The 27,121-nt window shown below is 44.2% G+C and overlaps 1 protein-coding gene across 1 annotated transcript in view; it reads left to right on the forward strand.

Annotated features, from left to right (window-relative positions):
* Positions 1–12,214: 12,214 nt before the first annotated feature.
* The window catches only part of gsg1l2b (gsg1-like 2b), a gene marked incomplete at both ends in the record, with an annotated part of 28,994 nt that continues 14,087 nt past the window's right edge, over positions 12,215–27,121 (forward strand). The window contains 2 exons of the mRNA XM_083634648.1: positions 12,215–12,515; positions 18,681–18,728. Of these exons, the coding sequence (XP_083490774.1) occupies positions 12,215–12,515; positions 18,681–18,728 (349 nt within the window). The remainder of the gene's footprint in view (positions 12,516–18,680; positions 18,729–27,121) is intronic.

Below are 27,121 nucleotides of genomic sequence, written 5' to 3' on the forward strand. Positions count from 1 at the left end.
GTTTTGCATTTTCTCAAATAAAAGCAGTCTTGATTCCTCATATACACAGTTTTCACGGAATTGTGTTGCTAGGGAACCTTTTGAAACCTAGCTTACAACACCCAGCTCACATAGGCCTACAGTACAAAGTCTGACCTCCTCAACAATAGAATTGAACCTTACCGCCTCAGCAGAGGCGGGGTATCAGTTCTCAACTGGGTACACAGAGATCTTCTGGATCTTTCCAGGGGTAAAGAAACGAAATGGCTCTGGACTATAAGTACATGTTTTTAATTTGAATATATGTTCTATGTTTTGTTTTGAGCCAGATGTCAGTAGCCCATCTTAATACTATAATTGGATAGTTGTTTATTTGTTTGGAGTTGCAAGGCACACCATTGCTCTGATCGCCTCCCAAATTTGCCAAAACACTTTTCAGGGGGTTTGGAATGAATCTGGTGCAAAAAGACCCACACAATACATTACAAAAGCCAACAGCTAACAATTCATACAATGACATAGTCATTGTATGAACTGTTAGTTAATAGGCCTACTCTTAAGATAATACTCTTAAGATAATACTCTGTTAGTTAATACTCTTAGGCTAATACTCTGTTCGTTCATACTCTTAAGATAATACTCTGTTAGTGCATACTCTTAAGATAATACTCTGTTAGTTCATACTCTTAAGATAATACTCTGTTAGTTCATACTCTTAAGATAATACTCTGTTAGTTCATACTCTCAAGATAATACTCTGTTAGTTCATACTCTTAAGATAATACTCTGTTAGTTCATACTCTCCAGCCACACAACAGTGACAGAGTTTGCACACAACTAAAAGCACACAGGTTTAAGGAATGAGTAATGGAAGGTTGACAGTTAGCACTGCGCAGCTGTCAGCCTCCAACGACATCTTGTAATCCAGGAAGTTATAAAGGGTCTCGGCTCCAGAGCAGCCAACCAACGACGGCCACATCATGCCAACCCCCCAGGATCCGACCAATCACCGTAGGAGACACCTGTCAACAGTGGCGTGCCGTCCATTAGGCGAACTAGGCAAATGGTAAGGGCGCTTGAGCCGTTAGAGGCGCCAGAGAGGGTAATTTTTTTTTATTTTATTTTTATACAAATACTTTTTCATGATAATAGGCCTACTATTATTTTGCAATAGTAGACAAAAAATAAGCACAACAACGTCTTAAGTCTTTAAATAATAGTGAAATCATTTTTCTAATTCGGCTTTCTGGCTGCCTGGGCTGCAGCACTTTCACCATGGTCCCTAATCCATACCACCCCACCCCCTGCGCAGCCGCGGCCCTTTCTACCTGCTCGGAGCTTTTCCCCAGAGTGGGGGAAGGGCCCAAGGGAGCTGGAAGGTGGGTGCTGAGGGTGCTGCAGCACCCCCTGGTGGCAAGAAATGAGATTTTCGAAATTGTTGGATTTGGCTGTCTTGTGTTTATACCACCAACAAAATGCATTAAAAAAACTGTTTGTGCTTCCCAGCTCTAATCTTATTTCATACACTCTCTCTTCAAAAGTGTTTGATTTTCATCATAATCTGGTTTTCCATAATAATAATAATAAGTTCAGTGTTTATGCCTGTGTTGCTGTCTGTTGTAGTGTAAAACGACTAAAGGGAGAGCAGGTGCTTACATGAAAGTGAGTGAGAAAAGGAGAAGGTACTGAATAATGGCATCACAACAGTATAATCCTAATGTTAATTTAAAATTAAATATTCTTCTAAATATGGATGAAAGTCCAAAAAACGTCAAATTTTCTTCGGCGCTGCCCTTGCGGGCATTCACAAAGATAGGATACAATAATAATAATAAACTGCGACAGCCGTAACAATAGTCAAGAAATAACGCTTAATATAGTGAACACTCCAATCTAAACTGTTTCTGAAGATAAATTATATTGGTCAGCTTCCCTGAAAACAGCATTCACACTACACACCATGGATAGTTATGTGCTTATGCTTTATCCTAGTTGAGATTGAAAGCACCACTCCAAGGAGGTTGTGTGCATGCGTGCGTGTGTGTGTGTGTGTGTGCGTGTGTGTGTGTGTGTGTGTGTGTGTGTGCGTGTGTGCATGCGTGTGTGTGTGTGTGCGTGCATGCGTGCGTGCATGTGTGTTTTTGTGTGTGTGTGTGTGTGTGTGCATGCATGCGTGTGTGTGTGTATGTGTGTGTGTGTGTGTGTGTGTGTGTGCACACGCGGGCTGGGGAAGGGGAGGCATAGGTCAAGAGAGGAGGGAGGGCAGGGAGGAAAGAATGATGACTTAATCTCAGGGGGACAAACGTTTGGTTCCCTCGACAACCCCCCACTACTACCACACGCACACACACACACACACACAATTTCTCCGACTCACTTTTTTTTTTTTTTTTTATACAGGGGGAGTCTCACTGAGAGCAATGCTCTCTTTTTCAGGAGTGCCCTGTTCACATTCACACACACATCCATACCTGGAAGCTGACCAGTACAACCACAGTCTGATCTGCTGGCCACTGATCAGCTTCACTGGAGCAGTTGGGGTTAAGGGCCTTGCTCAAGGGCACCTCAGTGGTGGTAATGAGGGAGGGGCAAGCGCTCCGACTCACGTATACATTACATTACATTACATTATGTCATTTGGCAGACACTTTTTTCTTTTTTCCAATATTTTAGTTTCAGTTTTCTATAGAACAGTAAACAAACAAGACAAACAGGCTCACACACAGGAAAAGAAAGGGGGGGGAAAACAAACAAACAACCAAACATCAACCTTCAACATTACTACGTGGTACTACCAGCTGCTTATGCATTTGTAAGAAATCATGTGTATGGGATCCCGCACAAGAGGTCTATGAGATACCCGCCGAGCGAGCCATCTGTTACCCCCAACCTCAGTCACTAGTCATTCTTAACCTCGTCAAAGTAGGCCAAAAACAGGTTCCAGATAGCTGAGAACCTTCTAAGTGAGTTGGTTCTCGGGGACCTGAGTTTCTCCATCTGTATAACGGAGATCATGTCCATCAGCCACACCTGAAAAGAAGGTGAAGAGGAGGACTTCGATTCCTTCAGAATGAGTCTTTTGGTGACAGTTGTCCCCAGTGTCAGAGATTGTTGCACAGCTTTAGGGAAGTTGAGTGAGGACTCCGAGCAGCCGAAGATGGCGGGTTCTGCCTCCGGCTGCAGGGTTATTTTGTAGGACTTAGAGTACCAATCAAATATTTTGGCCCAGAATCCCGTTAGTGAAGAGCAGAACCAGAAGGCATGAGATAATGTGCCCTCTGACACAGAAGGGAAGATCCTGTGTAATTTATATTTGGAGTAGTGAAGACGGTGAGCAACCTTAAATTGGATCAGCTGGTGTCTGCTATTAACTGAGCAGAGTTGTACCACAGACAGACTCCTCTCCCATATAATATCAGATAAATCAATACCAAGTTCCCCCTGCCATGCTTCTCTAATCCTCTCAGTAGAGGCTGTGTTGCAGTTGTTAAACAGACATACAAATCTAGAGATAAGATGCTTGGAGTGAGGAGGGCTCAGCAATACATCGAAAAAAGCATGTTCATTTGGGAGTTATTCAAAGGTGTGAATCTTGGATCGAACATAATTTCTGACTTGCAGGAATCTGAGCCAGTTCGTGCCAGGCAACTCGAACTTCCTCTTCAGTAGATCAAAGGATGCAAAAATGACCATCTATATATAGGTATTTGATGGAAACTAGCCCCTTCTCACTCCAGTTATATGGTCATTTCTGTCTGACCATGGGGCCAAAAAAAAAAAAAATGATTTTCAGACGGCAGCCCGTCTTTATTGTCACACAACACACTACAACACATGCACGGAGGGCCACAACACACACATGCTGACGGTGGCCGGTGAAATGTCCTCTGCATTTAACCCATCCTGGCTTTGTCCTTTCCTCCTGGGGCAGGCCAGGAGCAGTGGTCGCTTTCTCGTACAGCGCCCGGGGACCGACTTCGGATGTTGTCGTCACTGGTCGGATGACGATGACGATCTGATCTTCTGCATGTTTTTAGTGGGGGGGTTATATACGGAGGAACCCCCCTGGGGGAGCACGGGGAGAACATGCAAACTCCACACAGACAGAAAGGCCCTTACGACGAGATACCCCACCTGGGCAGTAGGCACTGAAGATATGGGGGGGAACACAACCACAGCGCCCACAGTGTCCCAGGCGAGAATCGAACTCAGGACCTTCTGACTGCGAGGCGACAGCTCTACCACTGAGTGATTGAGTGATTGAAACAAATTGGTGCGTGGACAGAAGCATCTGGTAGACACAAAACACTCCTGACTTGGTTTAAATTCTGACAGTTTTTCATAACAAAACTTAAATTAAAATTGTCTAAGGGCCCAGGATTCTTAGCAAATAGCATGGCTGGCAAGGAAGAGTTGACAATGGAGCCGGCCTCCATTTTCAACCACAGGGGCATTTGGCAGACGCTTTTATCCAAAGTGACTTAAGTTACAATCACACATTTTTGACAACGATAGAGAAATCAACTATGCAACAGCTATGACAGCTACAACTTCCTGAAGGAATAGGAATGGTAAAGTATTTTTTGTTTTGTCTTTTAGAGAGAGAGAGAGAGAAAGATGTTCAAGAAGGGCCCAGGTGGAGCCTGAAAAGGTGTGTTTTTAGTCTTTGCCGAAAGATGGGCAGTGATTCGGCTGTCCTGACCGAAGGTGGAAGCTCGTTCCACCATTGCGGTGCCAGGGATGAGAAGAGTTGCGATCGGGATGAGAGACTTTTGAGCCCACATAGCGGAGGAGGGGTGAGGCGACCTGCACTGGTGGAGGAGCGGTGAGAGGTTTGGAGCCTGACCATAGAATGTAGGTACAGAGGATCTGTCTGGTGTACTGCCCTGTAGGCCAGAACCAGAAGCGGGGGGATGATAATCTTGTGCTGTCAACAATTATTTTCAACACACATGCTCATACAGAAACGACAGAATAAGTCAGTCCAGTTCCAGTGACTCCCAAAATGGCATCATCATCATCATCATCATCATCATCATCAAAAGGGAGTAAGTGGGCTCCGTTTGTTTGTTTGTTTACATTATTGTCCCACATTGGATGATGTCATGAGCGAGTCACTGAAGATGTCATAGGCATTGTGGCATCATCAGTGACATCACTATTGACCGAAATCATCAGCGAGTGGCATCACTGATTATGTCATAGGCATTGTGACATCATCAGTGACATCATTATTGACCAAAATCATCTTAAAAGAGAATCTCTATTCGAAGGTGAAGGCACAACCGCCGTAAAACCAAACAGAAGAAGAAGAAGAAGAAGAAGAAGGTGAAGGCTGCCAACCGCCGTAAAACCAAACAGAAGAAGAAGAAGAAGAAGGTGAAGGCAGGAGCTCGAGAGAGATCGAGGAGTGAAGAATGAGAGTGGGTCGAGGAGATAGGAGTGGTAGAGAGGGCATGGGGAGAACGGCGAAGAAGAAGAAGGGGGATGAGATAAACAACGTGAACCAGAAGATGGATGTGGTTTCCCCACGAAGTGGAGATTGAGACAAAGAGACTGGGATGGTGATCTCGAAAGTGATAGTGGACAACGAGGGAGGAGGAGAGGAAGCCGTGGTTATTCTTGAGGATGGTTCGATTGGTTTCAGTCGGAAGGTGCTACGAGGAGTGAGAAGTAAGGAGAAGAGCCGTCCGTTGATGGGTGAAGAGGAAGAAGATCTGGATCAGAGGAGGGAGGACATGATGGAAGTATGTTGCGTAGCAGAGCAAATTAGTGGATCACTGGTGGGATGCCAAGGAGGAATGAGAAGTGAGAAGGAAAGCCAACAGTTGACAGGGGAAGAGGATGAAGATTTGGATCGGAGGAGGGAGGATACGAGAGGAAGGACGGGATCACAGGCAGGAGAGGAGGAGAATGGGGGTGACATGGAGGATGGGGAGGCCTTGGTAAGAAGGATGGGAAAAGGAAATGGAAGGATGTGAGTGGTTCTGATGATTCAGTGGGAAAAATGAGTCTTTTTGGTTGGAATGGTCAAGGCTAACAGATCGTATAACGGGATTTTTGGGGATCCACATGCGGTTGGGAAGTTTGTTGGAAGAAAAGACGGAGATGTTCACTCGATTAGGATCACTAGAGGTGGTATGGTTGTGATTGAGTGTGTGTCTGAGAGTCAGAGGGAGAAAGTCTTGAAGATTGATGAGTTTCAAGGGTATTGTGCTGTGAGCTCTTAGCGCAAAGTAATTGCGCGCTGCTGACGATAGGATAATGCCATCTATCCCCACATTTTAGCGCTGAAACGCCTGCTTTGGCATGTGGCACGCCTATGCCCAGAACAATTATAACAGGCATGCGCTTGTGCCCGCCCCCAATTTGCATTGCGCGCAAACGCTAAATTAGCGCTTTTGGGAAGATAGGGCCCAATGACTCTTAGAACATTGCTGAAATAAATGACACTGCATTGGAATCATCCCATTATTGGCAAAATGTTTCACTTTTAAATAAAAAATAATTGTATGAATGAATATGAGAGTCAATGGCTTGTTTATGGGCATTTGTGCAGTGTATAACATGAACAAGCCATCATCCTGTGCTTAATTTAAGGAATTAATGGTGTAATCAAGTTCAAGTTTTGTTTATTTGTCATTCGGCCATGTCCATATAAAAATACACAATGTTTCTCAGGACCAGGGTATACGCGCATGCACAAACACACGCGCGTATTAAAAGCATAATTAAAAAGTGCAATAAAGTGCATGAGTTAAATCTAACTTAAAGTTCTGGATTTGTCCAGTGACTGCTGAGAAAGGTCAGCTGACGACAGGGGAAAGTCCTTGTGGCGGCATGGAGAGACAGCTGACAGGAGGGAACAGACCCCACCGGGACAGGCATGGGTTAGCTTCCCATGGCTGTAGTTTCCCAGGCTTTTCAGCACGTTGGAAACACCCGCTTTAGCTACGAAAAGTAAATATAAGAGAATACCCCCGGAGTCTGCGAGAGTGGGGGCGGAAGAGGACTCATCGGCTGATATCGCGGTAATAGACTTTGGACCGGAAACGACTATGAGCAACACGAGCACAGTGCAAGAGAGCACCACAGGAATCGCAGCGGCGGGCCACAAGCTTCGGTGTTTGAGGGAGAATGGTGTCATGGAGGAGTCTGACTCGGGCACGGAGGCTGTTGCCCACAGGCTTCCCGTGTTGGAGGGAGGAGGGACAGAGGCCTCGCGTTGACTATACCCTTCTGACTGTCATACATCTGCGAAGGCAAGGTCAAATCAGTCGAGTGAAGCACAGCAACGGGATGTAAACCAAAGTTTGCAGTGCATCAATACCACTGTCATGGAGGAGTTGGAGTTGGCACGGAAGCTGTTGCCCGGTGCTGCTGATAAACTGTGGGGGACGACACAGAGGGGAGGGTCGAAAGCAGAGGAGGGCACACCTGGGACGCCAGGTGTTGCCGACGAGCCCTCTAGAGGTGTAGTGGTTTTGTCGTCGAAACGCCGGTGAAGGGGGGTTACCACCTGATGACTCCAATGACTCTTTTAACCCTCGCCCCTCTGTGTCAAATTCCATCATTAGCCACTTCAGTGTTGCAGATACCATCAAAAGACTCTCTAGTAAGTGCTTGCACAAGGGATATTTACATCTTATTATCCTGTGTTTTTTGAATCTGATGTTCTGGATTTGTCCAGTGACTGCTGAGAAAGGTCAGCTGACGACAGGGGAAAGTCCTTGTGGCGGCATGGAGAGACAGCTGACAGGAGGGAACAGACCCCACCGGGACAGGCATGGGTTAGCTTCCCATGGCTGTAGTTTCCCAGGCTTTTCAGCACGTTGGAAACACCCGCTTTAGCTACGAAAAGTAAATATAAGAGAATACCCCCGGAGTCTGCGAGAGTGGGGGCGGAAGAGGACTCATCGGCTGATATCGCGGTAATAGACTTTGGACCGGAAACGACTATGAGCAACACGAGCACAGTGCAAGAGAGCACCACAGGAATCGCAGCGGCGGGCCACAAGCTTCGGTGTTTGAGGGAGAATGGTGTCATGGAGGAGTCTGACTCGGGCACGGAGGCTGTTGCCCACAGGCTTCCGTGTTGGAGGGAGGAGGGACAGAGGCCTCGCGTTGACTATACCCTTCTGACTGTCATACATCTGCGAAGGCAAGGTCAAATCAGTCGAGTGAAGCACAGCAACGGGATGTAAACCAAAGTTTGCAGTGCATCAATACCACTGTCATGGAGGAGTTGGAGTTGGCACGGAAGCTGTTGCCCGGTGCTGCTGATAAACTGTGGGGGACGACACAGAGACGACACAGACCCCACCGGGACAGGCATGGGTTAGCTTTAGTGTTAATTTCGTTAACGAAAACGATGACGAAATATGCTCGTCAACGCCCTTTTTTCCCATGACTAAGACGAGACGATGACGAGACGGTACCCACGTGATTAAACACTAACTGTGACGATATCAACATCCAATATCGTTGACAAAAAAAGACGAGACGAAAATGTAGTTCACCAAATAAAAACTGTGCCAAAATCTGTCTTTTTTTTCGTTGACGAAAAAGGAGGAGACGAAATATTTTAACGTTAATCGTTAATCTGTTTCCTGTGCTGCGCACACCAGTGTCGATATAAGGAAACATTGCTGCCAATCATCACAGCTGCACGCAGTCAGGACAGAGGAGGACTCGTCACCTGTTTTAGCCTCCATGGTTTTAGCTTGTTTTTAATGGTCTCGATTTTAACCTACCGGTACTTGTTTTAGCACTCGATATGCTTGGGAGTAAGAAACGGCTGGATATCTGGGTTTATTTCCGTTACAATGACGCAGAGAAAAAAAACGAATGCGTTGCTGTATCACATGGGAAGCCGTGTGACCATAAAATAGCAGGGAAAAACACTACAAACTTGAAGAGACACATCAAGTGTTACCACAAAGAGATTGAGGTAAGCCAACTAACGTTACTAATGCGGTGGTTTTGCACGTAGGCTGTGTTTTATACTATTAACGTTAGCCAAGCCAACTCATTAACAAATTAACTTGTGAAGGAGCTTAAAATGAGCAGCGAAGGCAACGTAGCATTCAGTATTGGGCTAGCGTTAGCATCTCTCAACAGCTGGGCCGGGCTTTCCTAGTGACAAAAGGCCCAGCCAGCAAGCTAACAAGCTAAAGTTAGCTAGCTTAACTTGTATCAATGCTACACTGTGCAGTTGGTGTTTCTATCGGGTGGGGGTTGCCGTTGCCTAAAGATGTTTAGAACTGTGTGAGAGCGAGGGAGAGAGAAAAGTGTGTGTGTGTGTGTGTGTGTGTGTGTGTGTGTAACACTATTTTACAGACGCATACATTTTCTCTCTCCCTCGCTGCCTCTCACACACCGTTCTAAACATCTTAATTTGAAGAATTAAAAGACAGCAATGATTTACTTATGTATAATACTTAGCAATACTTGATTTTCTTGATGTTGCATCTGTCCTGTCCTGACATTGTATTTATTTCTGTCCCAGCTTTCAGATAAACCCCCGGTATACCAGCCACCCAAGAAAGAGCAGAGGCCAGCTACCGCTGGGGCTTTGCTATCCCACACAACCTACAAACCAGACTCACAAGAACAACGTTCCAAAGAAGAGGCGATAGCTCAGTGGATAGGTCGCACAGCCCTCCCTCCACGGACAGTGGAGGATGAAGATTTTGTCATGATGATCCAAAAAATTGATAGAAGGCTCACAGTGCCAAAAGAAAATGACAAACCTTGTGGACAAAATGTACCTGGCTGAAAAGGAAAAATTCAAACACAGACTGTCCATGGCACGCAAAATAACTATTGGTTTAAATATATGGACTAAAAAGGGGCTCACAGCATCCATGATTATTTTCTATATTGTACCTTTTATACAGATGTAGCATGCCATGCCTACCTAGACAGCAATTTGTGTGTGTGTGTGTGTGTGTGTGTGTGTGTGTGTGTGTGTGTGTGTGTGTGTGTGTGTGTGTGTGTGTGTGTGTGTGTGTGTGTGTGTGTGTGTGTGTACACACTACAGTATCATGGATTGTTGAATCATGTTGCTTCAAAAATAAATCTGCACATCACATTTTCCATGTCCAGTGGTCTTAATCATTCAAAATGTTATTATCAGAAGTATAAGATAAAATATTGGTTTTGGTAGACTAAAATAGTTTGACTAAGATACGACTAAAATGTTAACAGTTTTTGTTGACTAAAACTAGACTAAGATAGTTATTGTTTTCTTGGACTAAGATAAGACTAAAATGCTCAGACTTTTAGTCGACTAAAGTTGACTAAATAAAAACAGAATGAGGTTGACTAAATGTGATAAAAACTGACTATGACATTTTGAAACTGGACTAAGACTAAGACTAAATTCAAAAATTGCTGCCAAAATTAACACTAGTTAGCTTCCCATGGCTGTAGTTTCCCAGGCTTTTCAGCACGTTGGAAACACCCGCTTTAGCTACGAAAAGTAAATAAGAGAATACCCCCGGAGTCTGCGAGAGTGGGGGCGGAAGAGGACTCATCGGCTGATATCGCGGTAATAGACTTTGGACCGGAAACGACTATGAGCAACACGAGCACAGTGCAAGAGAGCACCACAGGAATCGTAGCGGCGGGCCACAAGCTTCGGTGTTTGAGGGAGAATGGTGTCATGGAGGAGTCTGACTCGGGCACGGAGGCTGTTGCCCACAGGCTTCCGTGTTGGAGGGAGGAGCGACAGAGGCCTCGCGTTGACTATACCCTTCTGACTGTCATACATCTGCGAAGGCAAGGTCAAATCAGTCGAGTGAAGCACAGCAACGGGATGTAAACCAAAGTTTGCAGTGCATCAATACCACTGTCATGGAGGAGTTGGAGTTGGCACGGAAGCTGTTGCCCGGTGCTGCTGATAAACTGTGGGGGACGACACAGAGGGGAGGGTCGAAAGCAGAGGAGGGCACACCTGGGACGCCATGTGTTGCCGACGAGCCCTCTAGAGGTGTAGTGGTTTTGTCGTCGAAACGCCGGTGAAGGGGGGTTACCACCTGATGACTCCAATGACTCTTTTAACCCTCGCCCCTCTGTGTCAAATTCCATCATTAGCCACTTCAGTGTTGCAGATACCATCAAAAGACTCTCTAGTAAGTGCTTGCACAAGGGATATTTACATCTTATTATCCTGTGTTTTTTTAATCTAATCTAAAGATTAAATGAACCCAACGGAATGCAAGTAGCGCGAGGGTCGGAGACGTTTCAGAGTCTGAAAACAAATGAGATGACAGGGTTGAGAGGCGGACCATAATAGCGTGTCGATGATTTGATTTGACAATTCTGGGGACTGGCTTTGGCATTGGCCAATCCTGGCGTGTTCCGCCCCCAAAAGTGGGATTCAGTGTGTTGTGGTGCTACGCTACGCGAGTGAGATCTGCGAGAAATTTGATAGTACTATGTGATGTCAGCAAACTATAGATTAGTGTTATGAATGAAATCATGAAAAATGAACTTTTTATGTGAAAAAGTGTGAAAAACTATTTGATTTTTGTCATTTTTGGGTTCAGCTCGACTTTAAAAGGGGCATGGTTTAAAAACCCAGAGTAAGTACTGTAATATTATGAAAAGAACATAGCAGCATTGCAATCTGTCAGATAGTAAAAGAACCACTGAAAAGCAGCAATAAAAAGCTATGAAAACATAGCAGCTTAAAATGGTTATGGTGTAATTTATCTATTCTGGCTTTAGAGAGAGAATTCTGAGAAATAATTGTGGGCTTAGGCTATATAGGCTTTTAGTCTATATAATTATTTGATTGGAATGTTACACACAGTTATTCTAGTAGCCTATATACAGTAATTGTATGCACAATATTTTGCTTTGACAATGTATGTTTCCCATGCCAATAATGGCCATTTGAATTTGAGAGAGAGAGAGAGAGAGAGGGGGGGGGGGGGGGGGGAGGGAGACAGACAGACAGAGTGGGGGAGGGAGAGAGAAGGGGAGAGAGAGAGCGCGAGCGGGGGTCAGCATACAAAATGAGAGAATCAGCTGCACGACGCTGGGGAGAGCTGATACGCGCGCACTAGGAGCCAGACGCGCCGTGGTAATTAGCCGCGGATATATTCACGGGACTAACGGGATTATGAGGCTTGGAGGAGGAGACGCAGGCGGCCAGAACACGGTGTTATAAACGCCGCCCGCCCGGGGGAAGCTGCCCGCCCGCGCGTCTTCACCACCCGCCGTTGTGATGGGCATAGACCGGCGCCGGAGAGCCTCGCTGGCTCTCACCCTGAACTTCTTGGCGCTGTTCCTCGCCGTGTCGGCGCTCACGACCAGCTACTGGTGCGAGGGAGAGCGGAAGGTGGTGAAGCCGTTCTGCGACCGCTCCGTGACCACCAAGCGTTCCTACTGCATCAGGTTCAACAGCTCCAACACCAACGACACGCGGCTGGTGCAGTACATCTGGGAGACCGGGGAGGACAAGTACCTGATGAGGAGGTTCCACACCGGCATCTGGTTCTCCTGCGAGCAGAACGTCAACATGACCGGTGAGTTTTTAAAGACCAGAGTCCTTTACGCACTCGAGCGCACGGATGTGCCTAATGGAGAGGTTCTCATCATAACATATTATGTTATCATCATAACATAAAAATCAAAACTTCCAACCCGGCTAGCATTTTGATATACCCTATTCTGGCATTTACATCACTTAGCCTACTTAAAACTATAGATTATCATGATCATACTGTACCATTCAAAGACTTGTGTTTTCTCGTCACTTTTACTTCAAGTGGTTTATTCTTACAGATTTTAATCATCTGTCAGCTGTAGAATCACCACACAAAAAATTAATAGTAAGAGCATGGGGTAAGGGTTTGAGCTGGTGCAGCACATAACCTGGGGGCAAAATAGCAATAAGGTAATACAGAGGACATGGAGTGAATTGCTCTATCCTATATAATACGAATCAAGAGAGAAAAGTGCTGATGCTTTACATATTATGATATTGATATTATGATGATATTATGTGAATTGCTTTGCCCCTAAGGAGCAGAACAATTGGTTGATATTATTAATAACATCAGGAGAGCATGCAGGATCCAAACCTGATATTTGACCTACTTCATCAAATGATGCACCATCAGTCATCGTGTAGCCTATTGCTCCATTGTGAAATATCAAACACATGCACATGGACACACACATTTGAATAATTTATTTATGTCCACATAAATACAAGTATGTGTAATATTGGGAGTCAGTCAGTTAGGCTACATAAGTGCCCAAACAGCAACCACAATAATGCATACACATAGGATAACAACACACAGGATGATGACAATGGCAGGTCGACAAATACAGTTATACTGTAAGACATGAGAGCGGTCAGTATCCACTTCAAGGGTACAAAAAGCAGCGCCTCCTCCATATTGAGCGGCTATACCGATAATAGCAGATAATGAACAATACCTCACTAACTGCGTGGCCCTTCTCTTTGGGAGTCCAGCCATCTGAAGGCCTCTCACAACCGTATGTACGTGACCCAGGCTGCCAAATATGAAAACTAAAAGTTTACAATTGTAGCCCAGCTGTGAAATGGTCTGCTCCAGTTGTTGACGCGCGCGCGCGCGCGCGCACGCACGCGCACACACGCACATGCACACGCACACCAACACGTTCTCACTCCGAGCACGTAGCATATTGACGCTTTGTCCCGTCCCTTAGGCTGGTTTCACACCGACGACCCAAGCCTTGCCTATGCCTTGCCTTTACCCACGCTTTTTAATAGGCGTCCGTTTTAGTCAACGAGGCTGTGTACACCGGGCGCCTGAGCGTGAACCCTGCGTGTACCCACGCCTTGCCTGTGCCTTGCCGATTTTATCGAATAGGCGTGAGTTCTATTTTGAAGCCGACAAGGCGCGTGCAGGCAGGCTTCTTCTGTCAAGCCATGAAAGAAAAACGCACAATATCCGTCGGAAATTGCAAAGTCAACTGAATTTCAAAATAAAATGGAGTTACTACAACATGTTGAGCAGAGAGACAGAGAGATTGACGGGTGGCTATCACGTGGGGCTTTCTCCCCGTCGGCAAACAAATCTTCATGAGAGAGAATAGCGACCGAAGAAGCAAGATGGACAATGTTGTTGTGCCAGGCTGCCAGCACATAGCCTATTCTTGCAAGATCACCTCTCTAAAATGTCCGACTATAGTCAGACCTGGTTATACATATCCAGCATCAATAGAACATTAAATATATCAGATTTATTTTACCTAGAGGCTACCCATGACAATTCTGGACAACACGTGAAAAAATACAGTCGGGAGAGAGGAGAGGCGCTTGTGACTCGGCTCCAGGTTCGGCGTGCAAAAGGCGTGCGGTGTGATCGCAAAAGCGTGTAACAGGTTCACGCCCAGCTCGGCGTAGGCGTGGGTTGAGGCAAGGCAAGGCTTGGGTCGCCGGTGTGAAACCAGCCTTAAGCTTCTGGCATACTCTTCGCGCACGCGCTGGAGGCGGGGCTCAGAGGAGGGCGCGCGCACTCTGCGCGGGCCAAAACAGAACATACTCAGTGCGCAGCTCCAGGCTCCAGGCAGTCTGAATGAAATTGAATGTAACGTTCCCAATTCTATGTATTAAATTATAAAAAACGACCCCTCCACATTTGGGAAGGCTAAGCCACACAACTAGTTCGTTATAATCGAACAGCATGCTTTGAAGGCGACTTTACGACGGTGAGGACTCAATCACAGCAGATATCCGCTGATAGCCTACCACGGAGATCTCAGGCACAGGCAGCAAAACCGACGCGCTGATAGAAAAATCTCCATGGACGCGCCGCGCTGCGCTCAGGCCTCGCCCCCCGACACGCCCCGTGCGATGTCGTCATAATCGCCGTGCGCCCTATGCGCTTGGCTGGGCGCGAAGAGTATGCCAGAAGCTTTATGCGCCACTTGTTACTAACATGGTACCCTTGAGCGACCCATGAAACGACTTGGGCTTTCCGACTAAACTCAATGCAAACCCATAGAAGTCAACTTTGACGCTTATGGCAACTGCGCCCCCATTAGCCTAACTGCTCACCCATTAGTCAACTGCTCCCCTTAGCGTCTGGGGGGAGGTTAGGTTTAGGCGTGGGAGGTGGGAGAGGTTAGGGTTAGGGTCTGGGAGAGGTTAGGTTTAGGCATGGGGTGGGAGAGGTTAGGTTTAGGGTTAGGGTCTGGAGAGTTAGGCTAATGGGGGAGCAGTTGCCATAAGCGTCAAAGATTACTTCCATGGGTTTGCATTGAGTTTAGTCGGAAAGCCCAAGTCGTTTCATGTGTCGCTCAAGGGTACCATGTTAGTAACAAGCGACGCACAAGGGACGGGACAAAGCGTCAATATGCTACGCGCTCGCAGTGAACGGGTTGCGCACACGCACACACACACACACACACACACACACACACACACACACACACACACACACAAATATATTCTGGTTTGCAGGTTTGGGTGGTAAATTATATTAGATGCAGGAACCTTACCATAACAAAGTGTTTAGTGAGGCTGCAATTATCAATTTGCAATTATTATTGTGTGATTGTAGTAAAATCATGAAAAGCCATTTTAGTTTGTATTTTGGGGGGCTTTAGACTGTGGCTGATCTAGCCCTTGTGCATAATTTGTCCAGATGTTACTGTAGACCTGAGTATCATTAAATATCAATGATTTCCATATGCAGTGTTGTGATAGTAGGAGAAAACAGCACTTGTTGTTGCGTGTGAAAACAGTGCTACTAATTTATTCGGGGGCTGCTCCAGATAAGCCAGCTGAGACCTGCCTCCTGGTTTCTAGGAATATGTGCTATCTCTGTCTCTGTCACTGTGCCATGCATTTGTAGCCCACTGTTGACAATGAAATTCAGCATCACTGTGGCCAGATAACTGTTGCAGCCCGGATTTAAGCCAAGAGGAGATTTAGATATGCTGGGGGGGGGGGGGGGGGGCAAGAGCCCATTAATGCAGAAATTCAATGAAATCCCATCACAGATTGGATCAAATAGTGATTTTTACATGGTGGGTTTATTTTTGTCCGAGGGAAGAGCACGAGCGCGAAAATGGAATACAGATGAGGTCCCCTGATTCACTTATCAGCGTGTTGCAGTATAGTGGCTCCTGTCACTGTCTGAGTGTCCAATGTCATCAGAAATAGCCCGCACACTGACAAAAAAACGGTTGAATTTTATTTTTTAACTGTTGAAATTTATTTACATAGTGAATAGGGCTGGGCGATATAGCTAAAAAGTATATCGTTATAACACAGAATATTAATGAGCTAAGGTGGAGCTTAATAAAACCCCTCCTTCATTATAATTTAGGGTTTTGTTTTACCACACAGGGAAGAGGAATAGAGCCTGTCTCTTCCTCTCTCCCCTTGATCCTCTCCTTCTTACAGTCCTTGGGCCAAGGCCACCCCCCCCCCCCCATCCACCCCCCCCCCCCCCCCATCACCCCCATTGCCGATTTCCCCATGCTGTCCTGGGTCGCTGCTCCACCCCCACAAAACTTCTTATTTTGATGAGTACAGCCTCCTTGAACATGCATACCAAATTTCATGCAATTTCATCATCATACAGTTATTTTGCATTTGTAGCGCTGTTCAATTGAGCTATGCAGACATGGTCATTGATGATATCTTCACAAGTTCTGTGATGATTGGATAATCGGTCATGGAGTTATGACAATTTAGCTGACAGGCAACTCCCTCTCACAAATGTAAAAATGTATACCTTCAAAAGGACAGTAGATATCACAACCTTTTAACAAGTTGTAATGAGATAGGTCTGCCGAATGTCAGTATTTGATGGGTTGGGAGGGAGAACAGGTTGTATCACTGAGTGTCAATGGAAATGTGAGTCTTTTTCTTCTTTATCTTCTTTATTGTTTATTTGACAGGGACAATGCACGATAAATATATTGCACCAGAAATAGCTAGTAGCTCATTTGCATTTGTAGTCCCTGGGTGGGAGAAGGTGAGGGCACAAAATTCTGAGCATAAGCATAATTATAAAACCTTATTCATAAGGGTATAACCATATATCAGTATAAACATAACATTATAGAATATATATATATAGACATCAGTATATCAATATAATTACACACATCAGTATAGCAATACATTTGTTAAAAAAAATCAAAATCAAAATTGCATCATACTATTTCCCTACATTTAAAACTAAAAAGAAAAGATTATGATCTGGTAGATGACAGTGTAGACTTCTGTCTACAGGACTGTCCTTCCCTCAGCCATTTTTAATTGAGGATTTAAAGCATTTAAACATACTGCAGCCTTTAATAACAGCCGGCAGAGAGTTCCACAGCCCTGCTGCCTTGACTGTAAAAGCAGTCTAGCTGAACTTCGTCGATCGAATTTGGACACAACAGTCCCCCCCCCCCCCCCCCCCCCCATAACATACAATAACCAGACATTAGCCATAAACAGAAAATGTTCTAAAGTCAGAAAATAATACTTCTTGATAATGCTGCAATTGTGGTAGGGTTTTTTATCCAGTACCTTCAATGTTTGTTTAAATAGTTTGTGGAGTGGCTGCATGGCTGTTTTATTAGCTGAAGAGACCAAGTTGTGGCAGAGTAAGATAAATGAGATCAAATCAAAGAATGCATAATACAATTTAGCTGCATCTGTACTCAGCTGATTTCAAATGAATTTAAATTGACGAAGTTTAGTTTGACAGTCCCTGCAGTTCTTTTATTGTGTTTTTTGAAGGTGAGGTCGCTATCAATGATAAAACCTAAATATTTAAACTCTTGGACAACCTCCAGCCTCTGTCCTTTCACAGCGATCTCAGGTGGGGGAGTGTCATTACACCTTATAGAAAAATACACATAAACAGTTTTGGATACATTCAAAGTCAGGAATCATTAAGCCAAGTAACCAGTTTCTCCATAGCAACTGTGAGTAATGATGCAGCTTTGTGTTTAGAATCTGCATGTACATACATGACCGTGTGTCATCTGCGTACATCTGCACTTTAACATCTGTGCAGATGCAAGGTAAGTCATTTATGTAGATGCCGGGCAAAAATAGGACCTAAAATTGAACCTTGAGCCACCCCCATAGAGCACTCTAAAATTAAGCAATATCACATGAGAGGGAGTGCTGTTGTTGGCTAATATCGTCACGGCTGTGATTCGGTCGTAGGCACGACTCTATAGAGCCCCGTTGTAAGGTCAGTTTAGCCCTGCATGCAGGGCTACAGGAGAGAGACCTAGTACAGCGGGGGGTTGGATTTCCAAGTTACTGACCAAACACTCTATTTCAGTGATTGCTGTCAGAATATAGAGCCATTTAACACTTATTTGAACACAAAAACATCACTGAATGCAGCTTTAAGTAAACAAGAATCAAGCCCATGTAAATCCTGTGCATTAGGATTCTCAATACCTTCAATACATGTTCAGTACCTGTTCAGTCGTCCGTTCAGTAGTCAGTAGTCTGTTCAGTAGTCTGTTCAGTTATCTCAGTCAAAGAAAAAACAGGGTACGTATGATCAGGTGGAACGGTCACACCACCTCCGTTGCCAAATGCTTTGGCTAATTCCTTCACTGAGTCTCTGAAAAAGGCATTGAAAGATGTTGCAATTACTTTCTCATCCTGTGTCATTATATTATTTATTCTAAGTTCTAAAAGTCTAATTTACCATCTCTTCCAGGCGAAAACTGCAGAAGTTTCCTGTATGTCGCACCTTCAAATGAAAGAGGTAAGCTTGTGTGTCGTAAATTGGCAACCATACATTACAACCACTGACCTAAATAATATCACCTGTGGCCAACATTACTGTCTTTCAGAGGCTGTAGCAAACTAATTTTTAAAGCTAGAGTGAAGATACGGATATCTTATTAGATTAGAAGAACACCTAAGAACCATGCAGACCTAACTCGCTTATTTGAGCTACCAGCGCCTTTCTGCAATTCATTCTCTGTGGAAAGGACGTGCTAAGCCCACTCCTCTTTCAAGGAATGCACCTCGCGTTTAAGCGCTGGTGGCATCTAGTGTTTTTTGGCGGAGCGTTCTGGGTGTCTCAAGCTGAAAAAAGTTCAACATTTGGAGGAAAAGCGCGCTGCTCCTCAATGTCACTCCTCCTACCTCTTCTCCTCCCAGGGGGATCTTCAACCTCTGCAGCTGCCAGAATTGCCAATAATCTGGCTTTCCTGTTTACGGTCAACAACATCAAACAGACTAAACCAGCTGGCTACCGGCCGTGTGATCGTTGTATCCTGAACTGTACTGCACGCGACTGCAGGGGAAAACAAAACAAAGCACACAAAAAAACGCTCCGTGCGCTGTGTTTTGTGTGCAATGAAAGCGCTCTCAACATGATTTCCAAAGCGTTCAAACGTGTTCTGTGTGCACGTCGCCGCCTTAGGCATCCATTGCTACCAACCATGTCATGCTAGGTTAGAAAGGAGGCTAAATAACACTCCAAACTTAGGCACAATTTTGGCGAGGGAAAACCTTTCTACATCCTTCCTAAATGCCGAACTCAGTGCCACCCTTGCTTGAGTTTGTACCCCACCTGGGCCACCCCAGTCAAAATGGCCTGGACACGCCACTCCAGGCGACCTGTCAATCACCCCCTTTTCTATAGTCTATTTTACTCTAAACGGGCGTGTTATATAAAAAATCAACCCCCTACAGTTGTTCTGAAAGGGGAAATTAGTTATATAGGCCAAAAACTGTGTTTTTCAGACTGAAACATGCTTATAATCACTGTTACAAAGTGGGGTACTTGAACATGGGGGTGAACAGGAATGATGTCACTTCCGAGTCCTGCCTCAAGTGGCTATTCAAGGAACTACAGCTTTCAGGATTACTTCCGGGACTTCCTCTGAAGAATCCAGAGCTAGCCCACTGATTACAACTCTGAACTAGGCAATGACATGCAGAATTGCTGTTTCAGCTCATGTTTCCAGCCATCGCCCATGCAGCAGCATCAGGTAATACGATTCAACCTCAGAGCTGCAAAATTAACTCGGGTATTTGATAAACATGGAATAAGTCATGTTCCCGGAAATTAAATGTCTGTTTGCATAATCTAGATGCAGAAGTAAGGCATCCGAGTGTGGCAAAAAACTTTCACTGTACGATGATCAGGCAGTTTTAAGAGTGACACACAGGTCACAGGTTTGCCACCTTCAGGCCTGAACTCTTTAGTCCCTTCATGTTTAGAGCTATTTCTGATTGGTCTAAAGTCCTGTAGTGGACTTTAGACGATTGAAGTGGACATTTTGGAAGGAGATTATCTAGTGATAGATGATCTATTTGTCTGTCATGTAACCCTGATGAAGGCTTTCTGCCAAAGCATATCAATGTGTTTTAGAACATCTATCTGTTCTTCCTTTCCCATTTAGGCCTGCAAAGTAGGCCTCCTAATTCTTTGGTGGTAGTGGTTCTCAACCTGTGGTACGGGTACCACTGGTCCTTCCTCTCATACTTTCATATGGTGATCATTTCTGAGGTGGTACTGAGTGTAAAAAGGTTGAGAGGAGAAACACTGATCTATACCATGCCATAGTGAGACATTAGAAAACATCCAGCAAATACATTTAGTATATCTCCATTAGGGGTGTCTTCTAAAAGTCGACTATTCCATCATCAGTCGAGAGACCTGTGAGTCGAGATTCCTCAAGTCGAGCAGTCGGTTTTTATTTCTCTCTCCCTCCCCTCCAGTCAGTGTGGTGTGCTGTGCTCTTAAAATAATGAACACCACGTCATCAAAGTTGGCACGTCTTAATTATAGTCAGTTTCCCGCTGGATGTGTCATTACATTATTCATATCTTACCTGGATAAGCTCAAATGATGTTGTTTATGTTATCAGTCCGACTTGGAAACACTCTCTGCTGGCCGAGCAGCTGCACAATGGCCCACCTCCCCTCTGGAGCGCACGAGCAGTGCGATCTCCCGTGGCCCAGACAGGGGCTCTGTCATGGGGATGAGAACAGTCTGACATAACGTCACATTAACATTTGCAGCCTAGGGATAACTCGAAAACATTTTATTGATCTATTCATGTCAGAGGAAGCCAGGATTAAACAAAACGATATCAGAAATACCCCGCGCGTCTGCCCATGTGTCTTATATAGAGTATAGAGTCTTGCCCGAGGGGCTTCAGATGGAGGTAGGAGAAGAGCTTCGAGGTTTGAGTGACATATTGCGGGCGAATGGCGTTACGAGAATTACTCACAAGATCGTTTTAATGCTTTTCCATTGGTTGCATTTTTGTAAAACCCACACAGAGACGTGAAGGGTGACCAGTGGCATTGATTCATGACACGACGCTATGTTCCGCCCCATCTAAATTGATATGTTATTTCTTGTTTAGAACTTATTTAGGTCTTATTAGTCTTGAGAAGAACTGTAGCTTAGGCATTAGACATGTCATTTCAAAGCAGTGGCAACGTCCTTTACACTTTAATTTGTTTATTCATGTTTATTCATGTTTTAAAGGGTGAAATAGAAAAATAGGCTAAGAGCCTAATTTAAAAAAGAAATGTGTCCTGCCTGTCTGTCTCATTCAGACTCCATTATCCCGACGTCAGCAATTCAAATATGCCACAATTGACTGTTAATGTGGTAAAAATAATCACTGAAGATATTCTAAAAAAATTATAATAATAGAATAGTCGAATATTCGTATTGGACAGAGTTGACTGGCAGAATCCTGAGTCGAGGACAGCCCTAATCTCCATCTTCCAAGAGATGCAGCAACACTTGGATGATCAATCACACAATGAGTCAAGCAGTGAGTCATCCAAATCACACAATGAGTCAAGCAGTGAGTCATCCAAATCACACAATGAGTCAAGCAGTGAGTCATCCAAATCACACAATGAGTCAAGCAGTGAGTCAGCCCAATCAAGAAATCAATGTGTCGTCCTCAGTGTGAGCCCCCTCGCCGGTCCCCTCATGCCCTCTATCGAAGCTCAGGAGCAGGGCCATACCTCAGCCACGCCTCCTACCGCCACGCTTCCCAGCTTTGAACAATCTAATTGACCTATTTATACTGACCTAACCCCTTACTCCCTCTTGGCTTCCGCATTCAGCACCTCAGCAGTGTTGGGGGTATCTCATTACAAAAGTAACATATTACATGTAATATATTACTTTTAGCAGTGACTCAGTAATATAACTTATTACCAATAGGATTTCAGTAATATTATACCAGTTACTTTGTCAAGTAACTCAAGTTACAAATTTAGATAATTTTTGTTTTTAATCACAGCACATATTTAAATAAAGATACAATCATTTCCTAATCAAACGGTCTGCTTTTATGCAAATAACCACTATAGATGACAATAACAAAGGAAAAGTATAACATCTAGAATTTTGGACGGTTTACACTGACTTCAAGACAGTTTAAATTATTTTTCAGGATGTTCCGGGGCAGCGGATGTTATTCTGCTACTGCAGTTATTTTGGTGAAAATAATGCAAAAGTAGTGTAATAAGTAATGAGTTACTCAACACAGATAGTAATATTTTAAAGTAACTTATTACTTTCAAATGAAAGTAACTAGTAATATGTAGTATATTACATTTTGAAAGTAACTTGCCCAACACTGCACCTCAGCTCGCAAGCAGCACGTCTCTCGTTCGTGCATTATGTTTCATTTTGTGCTTCCAGACAGACCAAGCTCGAACAATTCACCCATTTTGTGTATAAAAGGCAGGAAGTAACACAGGTGCAAGCAAAACAGTAACGAGGGCACAGGATCATCACCTAATGAATTGAAAATTGGAAACCCTCATTAATGTTTTGCTTGCCCCTGTGTTACTTCGTGGCTTTTAGACACAAAATGGGTGAATTATGTGGAACTGTAAGTGCAAAAGGCAAATAAACTCCAACATGCCCCCCAGAAAATATGAAAGACAAATGGACGTGGCCGTCCGGGTAGTGTAGCGGTAGATTCCCTGCCTACCAACACGAGGGTCGCAGGTTCGAGCCCCTGTGTTACCTCCGACTTGGTCGGGCGTCCATACAGGCACAACTGGGTCTGTGGGTGGGGAAGCCGGATTAAGGGAACGTGTCCTAGTCACTGCATTAGCACCTCCTCTGGTCGGTCGGGGCACCTGTTCAGCGCGAGGGCAACTGGGGAATAGTTTGATCGTCTCACGCAGGGGCGGGTTTAGACCCATTTTGGGTGGGCTGAAGCTCACCCTAGAAAATTGAGGGTAATTTTATTTAATTTTTTTACAGTACAGTTTTTACATACACATTAAATTGATATGGATGGATCTATACATCTCATTAGACTATAAATACTCTGGTAGGTTGGTTGTTATATTTGCCTTTTGGTTGACAGCACAAAGAGAGAGAGAGGAGGATAGTGAGGGAGAGGAGGAGAGAGAGCAGGATGGAGTTGGCACAGAAAGAGAGAGAGCAAGAAACAGGTGAGCAGTAGTCAAGACCCAGAATATCTTTATTGTCAGATTTGATTTTGAATTCCATGAGTATCTGTATTGTATCACAGTTAACATGAGACTCTGACTCAAAATAGTATTTTTCGGCATTATCTAACAGTGTTAAAGGAACACTCCGCCCATTTTCAACCAGCTTTGTATCATTAGAACATCAGTAGTATATCAGAAAACTGTAAACTGTTTTGAAGTCTGTCATTTAATTTGACAGTTATTGAGTGTTAAAGTGTGGACCACTAATTCAAATTAATAACTCATTAACTCAAATCAACTCTCAATAACTGTCAAACTATTCATCATTCATCTAGTTTGACAGTTATTGAGAGTTGATTTGAGTTAATGAGTTATTCATTTGAGTTAGTGTGGACCAGTGATGTCACACTTTAACACTCAATAACTGTCAAATTAAATGACAGACTTCAAAACAGTTTACAGTTTTCTGATATACTACTGATGTTCTAATGATACAAAGCTGGTTGAAAATGGGCGGAGTGTTCCTTTAAGTTCTTGTACATTACATAATGAAGTTTAATAATTCTATATTTTGCTGGAGACCCCTAGAAACCCCTCAAGGACCCTGGTGGTTGGTAAGATGGGCTGGTTGAGCCAATGTTAAAACAAGCTTTATTTATTATTTATTTTTACTTTAAAACTCTATCTTTTAATTTGGTGCCAATACCATTTGTAATGACACCTTTGTAAATGAAGTGATGGCTTTGTTGCTCAACATTAACGTACATTTTCTCAGATTTGTTGGTGTCTTTCTAGTCACACAATTTAATATTCAGTGTTTCCCATACACTGATCTATTTGTGGCGGTACACCCTAAATATATTTTGACCACCACAAATACTGCCACATATTAATTTCAACTATAGTTGACTGCAAACTCCTGCTTTAGGGCTTACAGTATATTATACTCTTGTCTGAATATTATTCCAGCCAATAAGTTAGGAAGTTCCCTTTTGATTTCATTTTACTGTTATTTTCAAAGCAAATGTTACTTCAGTTGAGTTCTCCCCTGGAAGTGATTTTGGTATATGGATCACTGTATTATTTAAGCAAGCAGAATTCTACCATATACCTGTATGCAGAATATATAGGGAGACAATAATTCTTTCATAATTTTAAAGCCACAGAACAGGAATGAGGATATTAATGTGATGTGTGTACAGTAGTTCTTCATAGATCTAGGGCCCTATCTTCCCCCTGGCCTTAAAATAGCATTTAATGCCAGGCGCAGTGCTGTTAGTGGGTGTGGTCAGGCGCAGTCCCTATTTTCCACTTTAAATTGTATTGTCTTATGGCGTCCTCTCTGCTGCGTTCTGCCTCCGCTTATGCCGAAATGATTGCTGGGATATCTGCCTTGCCAAGTTGACACAAGTCACCAACCAGAGCATCCTCGGTAAAGTGGGCATGTCGAGAACACATCCGGAAATTTTAAGCGTTCTTGGCGAAATGTGAACTTTGTATTGGAACAGTACTTGGGCTGCGACTGATGACGTTTCACAGGGACACAAGAACGCAAGAACACACAAGAACCCTTATTGAGAAACGGCCCTGGTTTTGAAAAGCGCTAAGCGCTAAATTAACGCCAGTGGGGAAGATTAAGGCCGAAACGCCCTTTCTAGCCTATTCTGGCACTGCGCCACGACTCTTCGGCGTAAAGCGCATTTCGGGGTCTAAAAACATGATGCTATCTTCCCGAGTCACGCGCAAAGCGTGTTTTTTTGCGTTTAACGCCAGTTTAGCGCCTAAGACCAGGGGGAAGATAGGGCCCCTAGTCTCTTCATTTTGATCTCAAAGTGCACCAGATTGATCCATTTTTACTTTAAAATGTACACAATTTTCTCCCGGGGGGCATGCCCCCGGACCCCCCTAGGGGGTCTGTGGTCCACCCTAGATTCTCTTTGGGGGCTGAGCCCACCCAAAGCTCTGATCCTAAAACCGCCCCTGGTCTCTCGCGCTACGTCCTGCTGGTGAAACTCCTTGCTGTCAGGTGAAAAGAAGCGGCTGGCGACTGTTCCCACATCAGCAGAGGCAATGACCGGAACAGCAGGGGGACTTGACCAAGTACAATTGGAGAGAAAGACGTGGGAGGAGGAGAGACAAATGTACGTGGTTCCTTCATTTCGGTGTGATTATGCATAACCCGTTGAGCTTCAATCCACAGTGTACAGTGATATCACTATAACAGCTGCGATAGGGACTTGTCAGAAATAAGTTTGCTTTTATTGCTGTGATTTCATCTGCTGACGCAGCTGTACCTTGGAAAGACTAAAAACAAAAAATAGCTTTTTACTTTATCTTCTTCAACCTAGTTCTACATTTTAATGAGTCTTTCACTGAGGTGCGGAATCCAATTTAGAACAAGTCAAAGATAATTCACAAGATATTCACAATTCATTGGCAAGGCAAGCTTAATTGTATCATGTAAAGTGCTTTACATAAAATAGATAAAAGAAAAGCGCATAGAGAAATAAAAAGATTACAAAGTGAAAAAGATAAGGTTCATGTAAAAGAACAAGCAAAATGCATTAACCCGCATTAAAAGAATCAAAGCAAGCACAATAGAGACATATTTTTACCCCCCTAAAGGAAACAGAATCATAGATGAGGATTCTTCTATGTAGCCACTAAACCTCGTGTCACCAGGTTCTTCCCGAGGAGAGCACCACAACAAGCCCAATCCAGTCCCCAGAATTGTCAAATAAAATCATCAACATGCTACTATGACCCGCCTCTCAACCTGTCATCTCAGACAAGTTATGTTTTTAGTCTGAAACGGACTCCAACCCACGCGCCACTTGGGCTCCGAACGGATTCAAGTCGAACCTGTTCGTCACGTCCATATGAGTCCGTTTCAGACTGAAAACATAGTTTGTCTAAGATGACAGGTTGAGAGGCGGGTCATAGTATGATGTTGATGATTTTATTTGACAATTCTGGGGACTGGATTGGGCTTTGGCCAATCCTGGCGTGTTCCGCCTCCAAATCGAGTGGGATTCAGTGTGTTGTGGCGCTCTCCTCGGGAAGAGCCTGGTGACGCGAGGTTAGTGGCTGAGTGGAGCTCAGCGAGCCACAGGCAGCCAGCTGCCTTCGTGTTGCCGAGCGGAGAGTGCAGCACGTCGGCCTGGAATCTCCGAAGTGCGACCCCTGACAACCAAGCTCTCGGATGCTCGCGCCATTATCGCTGCTGTAAATACGATATCCGTGGAATGCGCGTTTTAACGAGCCAGTTACATTTCTTTGCATTCTTAGAGATTATAGTTTTTGTTTTTTGTTCATGTTTCTAACAATTGGCCAAGTTAGTAGTTAGTTTATGGGATAGGAATTCTGCCAGATGACAGGCACTAGGCGCAATTTTCTACTTCATTTGGAAGAGAAAATTATCCTGAAATGAAGATTTGATTGACAGCTGCATGTCGTGATATGATTGGTTGAAATGGGGTAGAAATTTGATAGTACTAGGTGACGTCAGCAAACTGTACATTACTGTTATCAATGAAATCTTGAAAAATGAACTTTTGATGTGAAAAACTAAAGAAATTAGATTGTTGTGATTTTCTTTGCATACATTATTAAATAGGTGCACTGCATACCCAGGTATTTGAACTAAAATAAAATAAAAGTCATTTTTGGGTTCAGCTCGACTTTAAGTACACAATCAGA

This window comes from Poromitra crassiceps (genome assembly GCF_964638095.1).
Source record: "Poromitra crassiceps genome assembly, chromosome: 4".
Classification (NCBI taxonomy): domain Eukaryota; kingdom Metazoa; phylum Chordata; class Actinopteri; order Beryciformes; family Melamphaidae; genus Poromitra; species Poromitra crassiceps.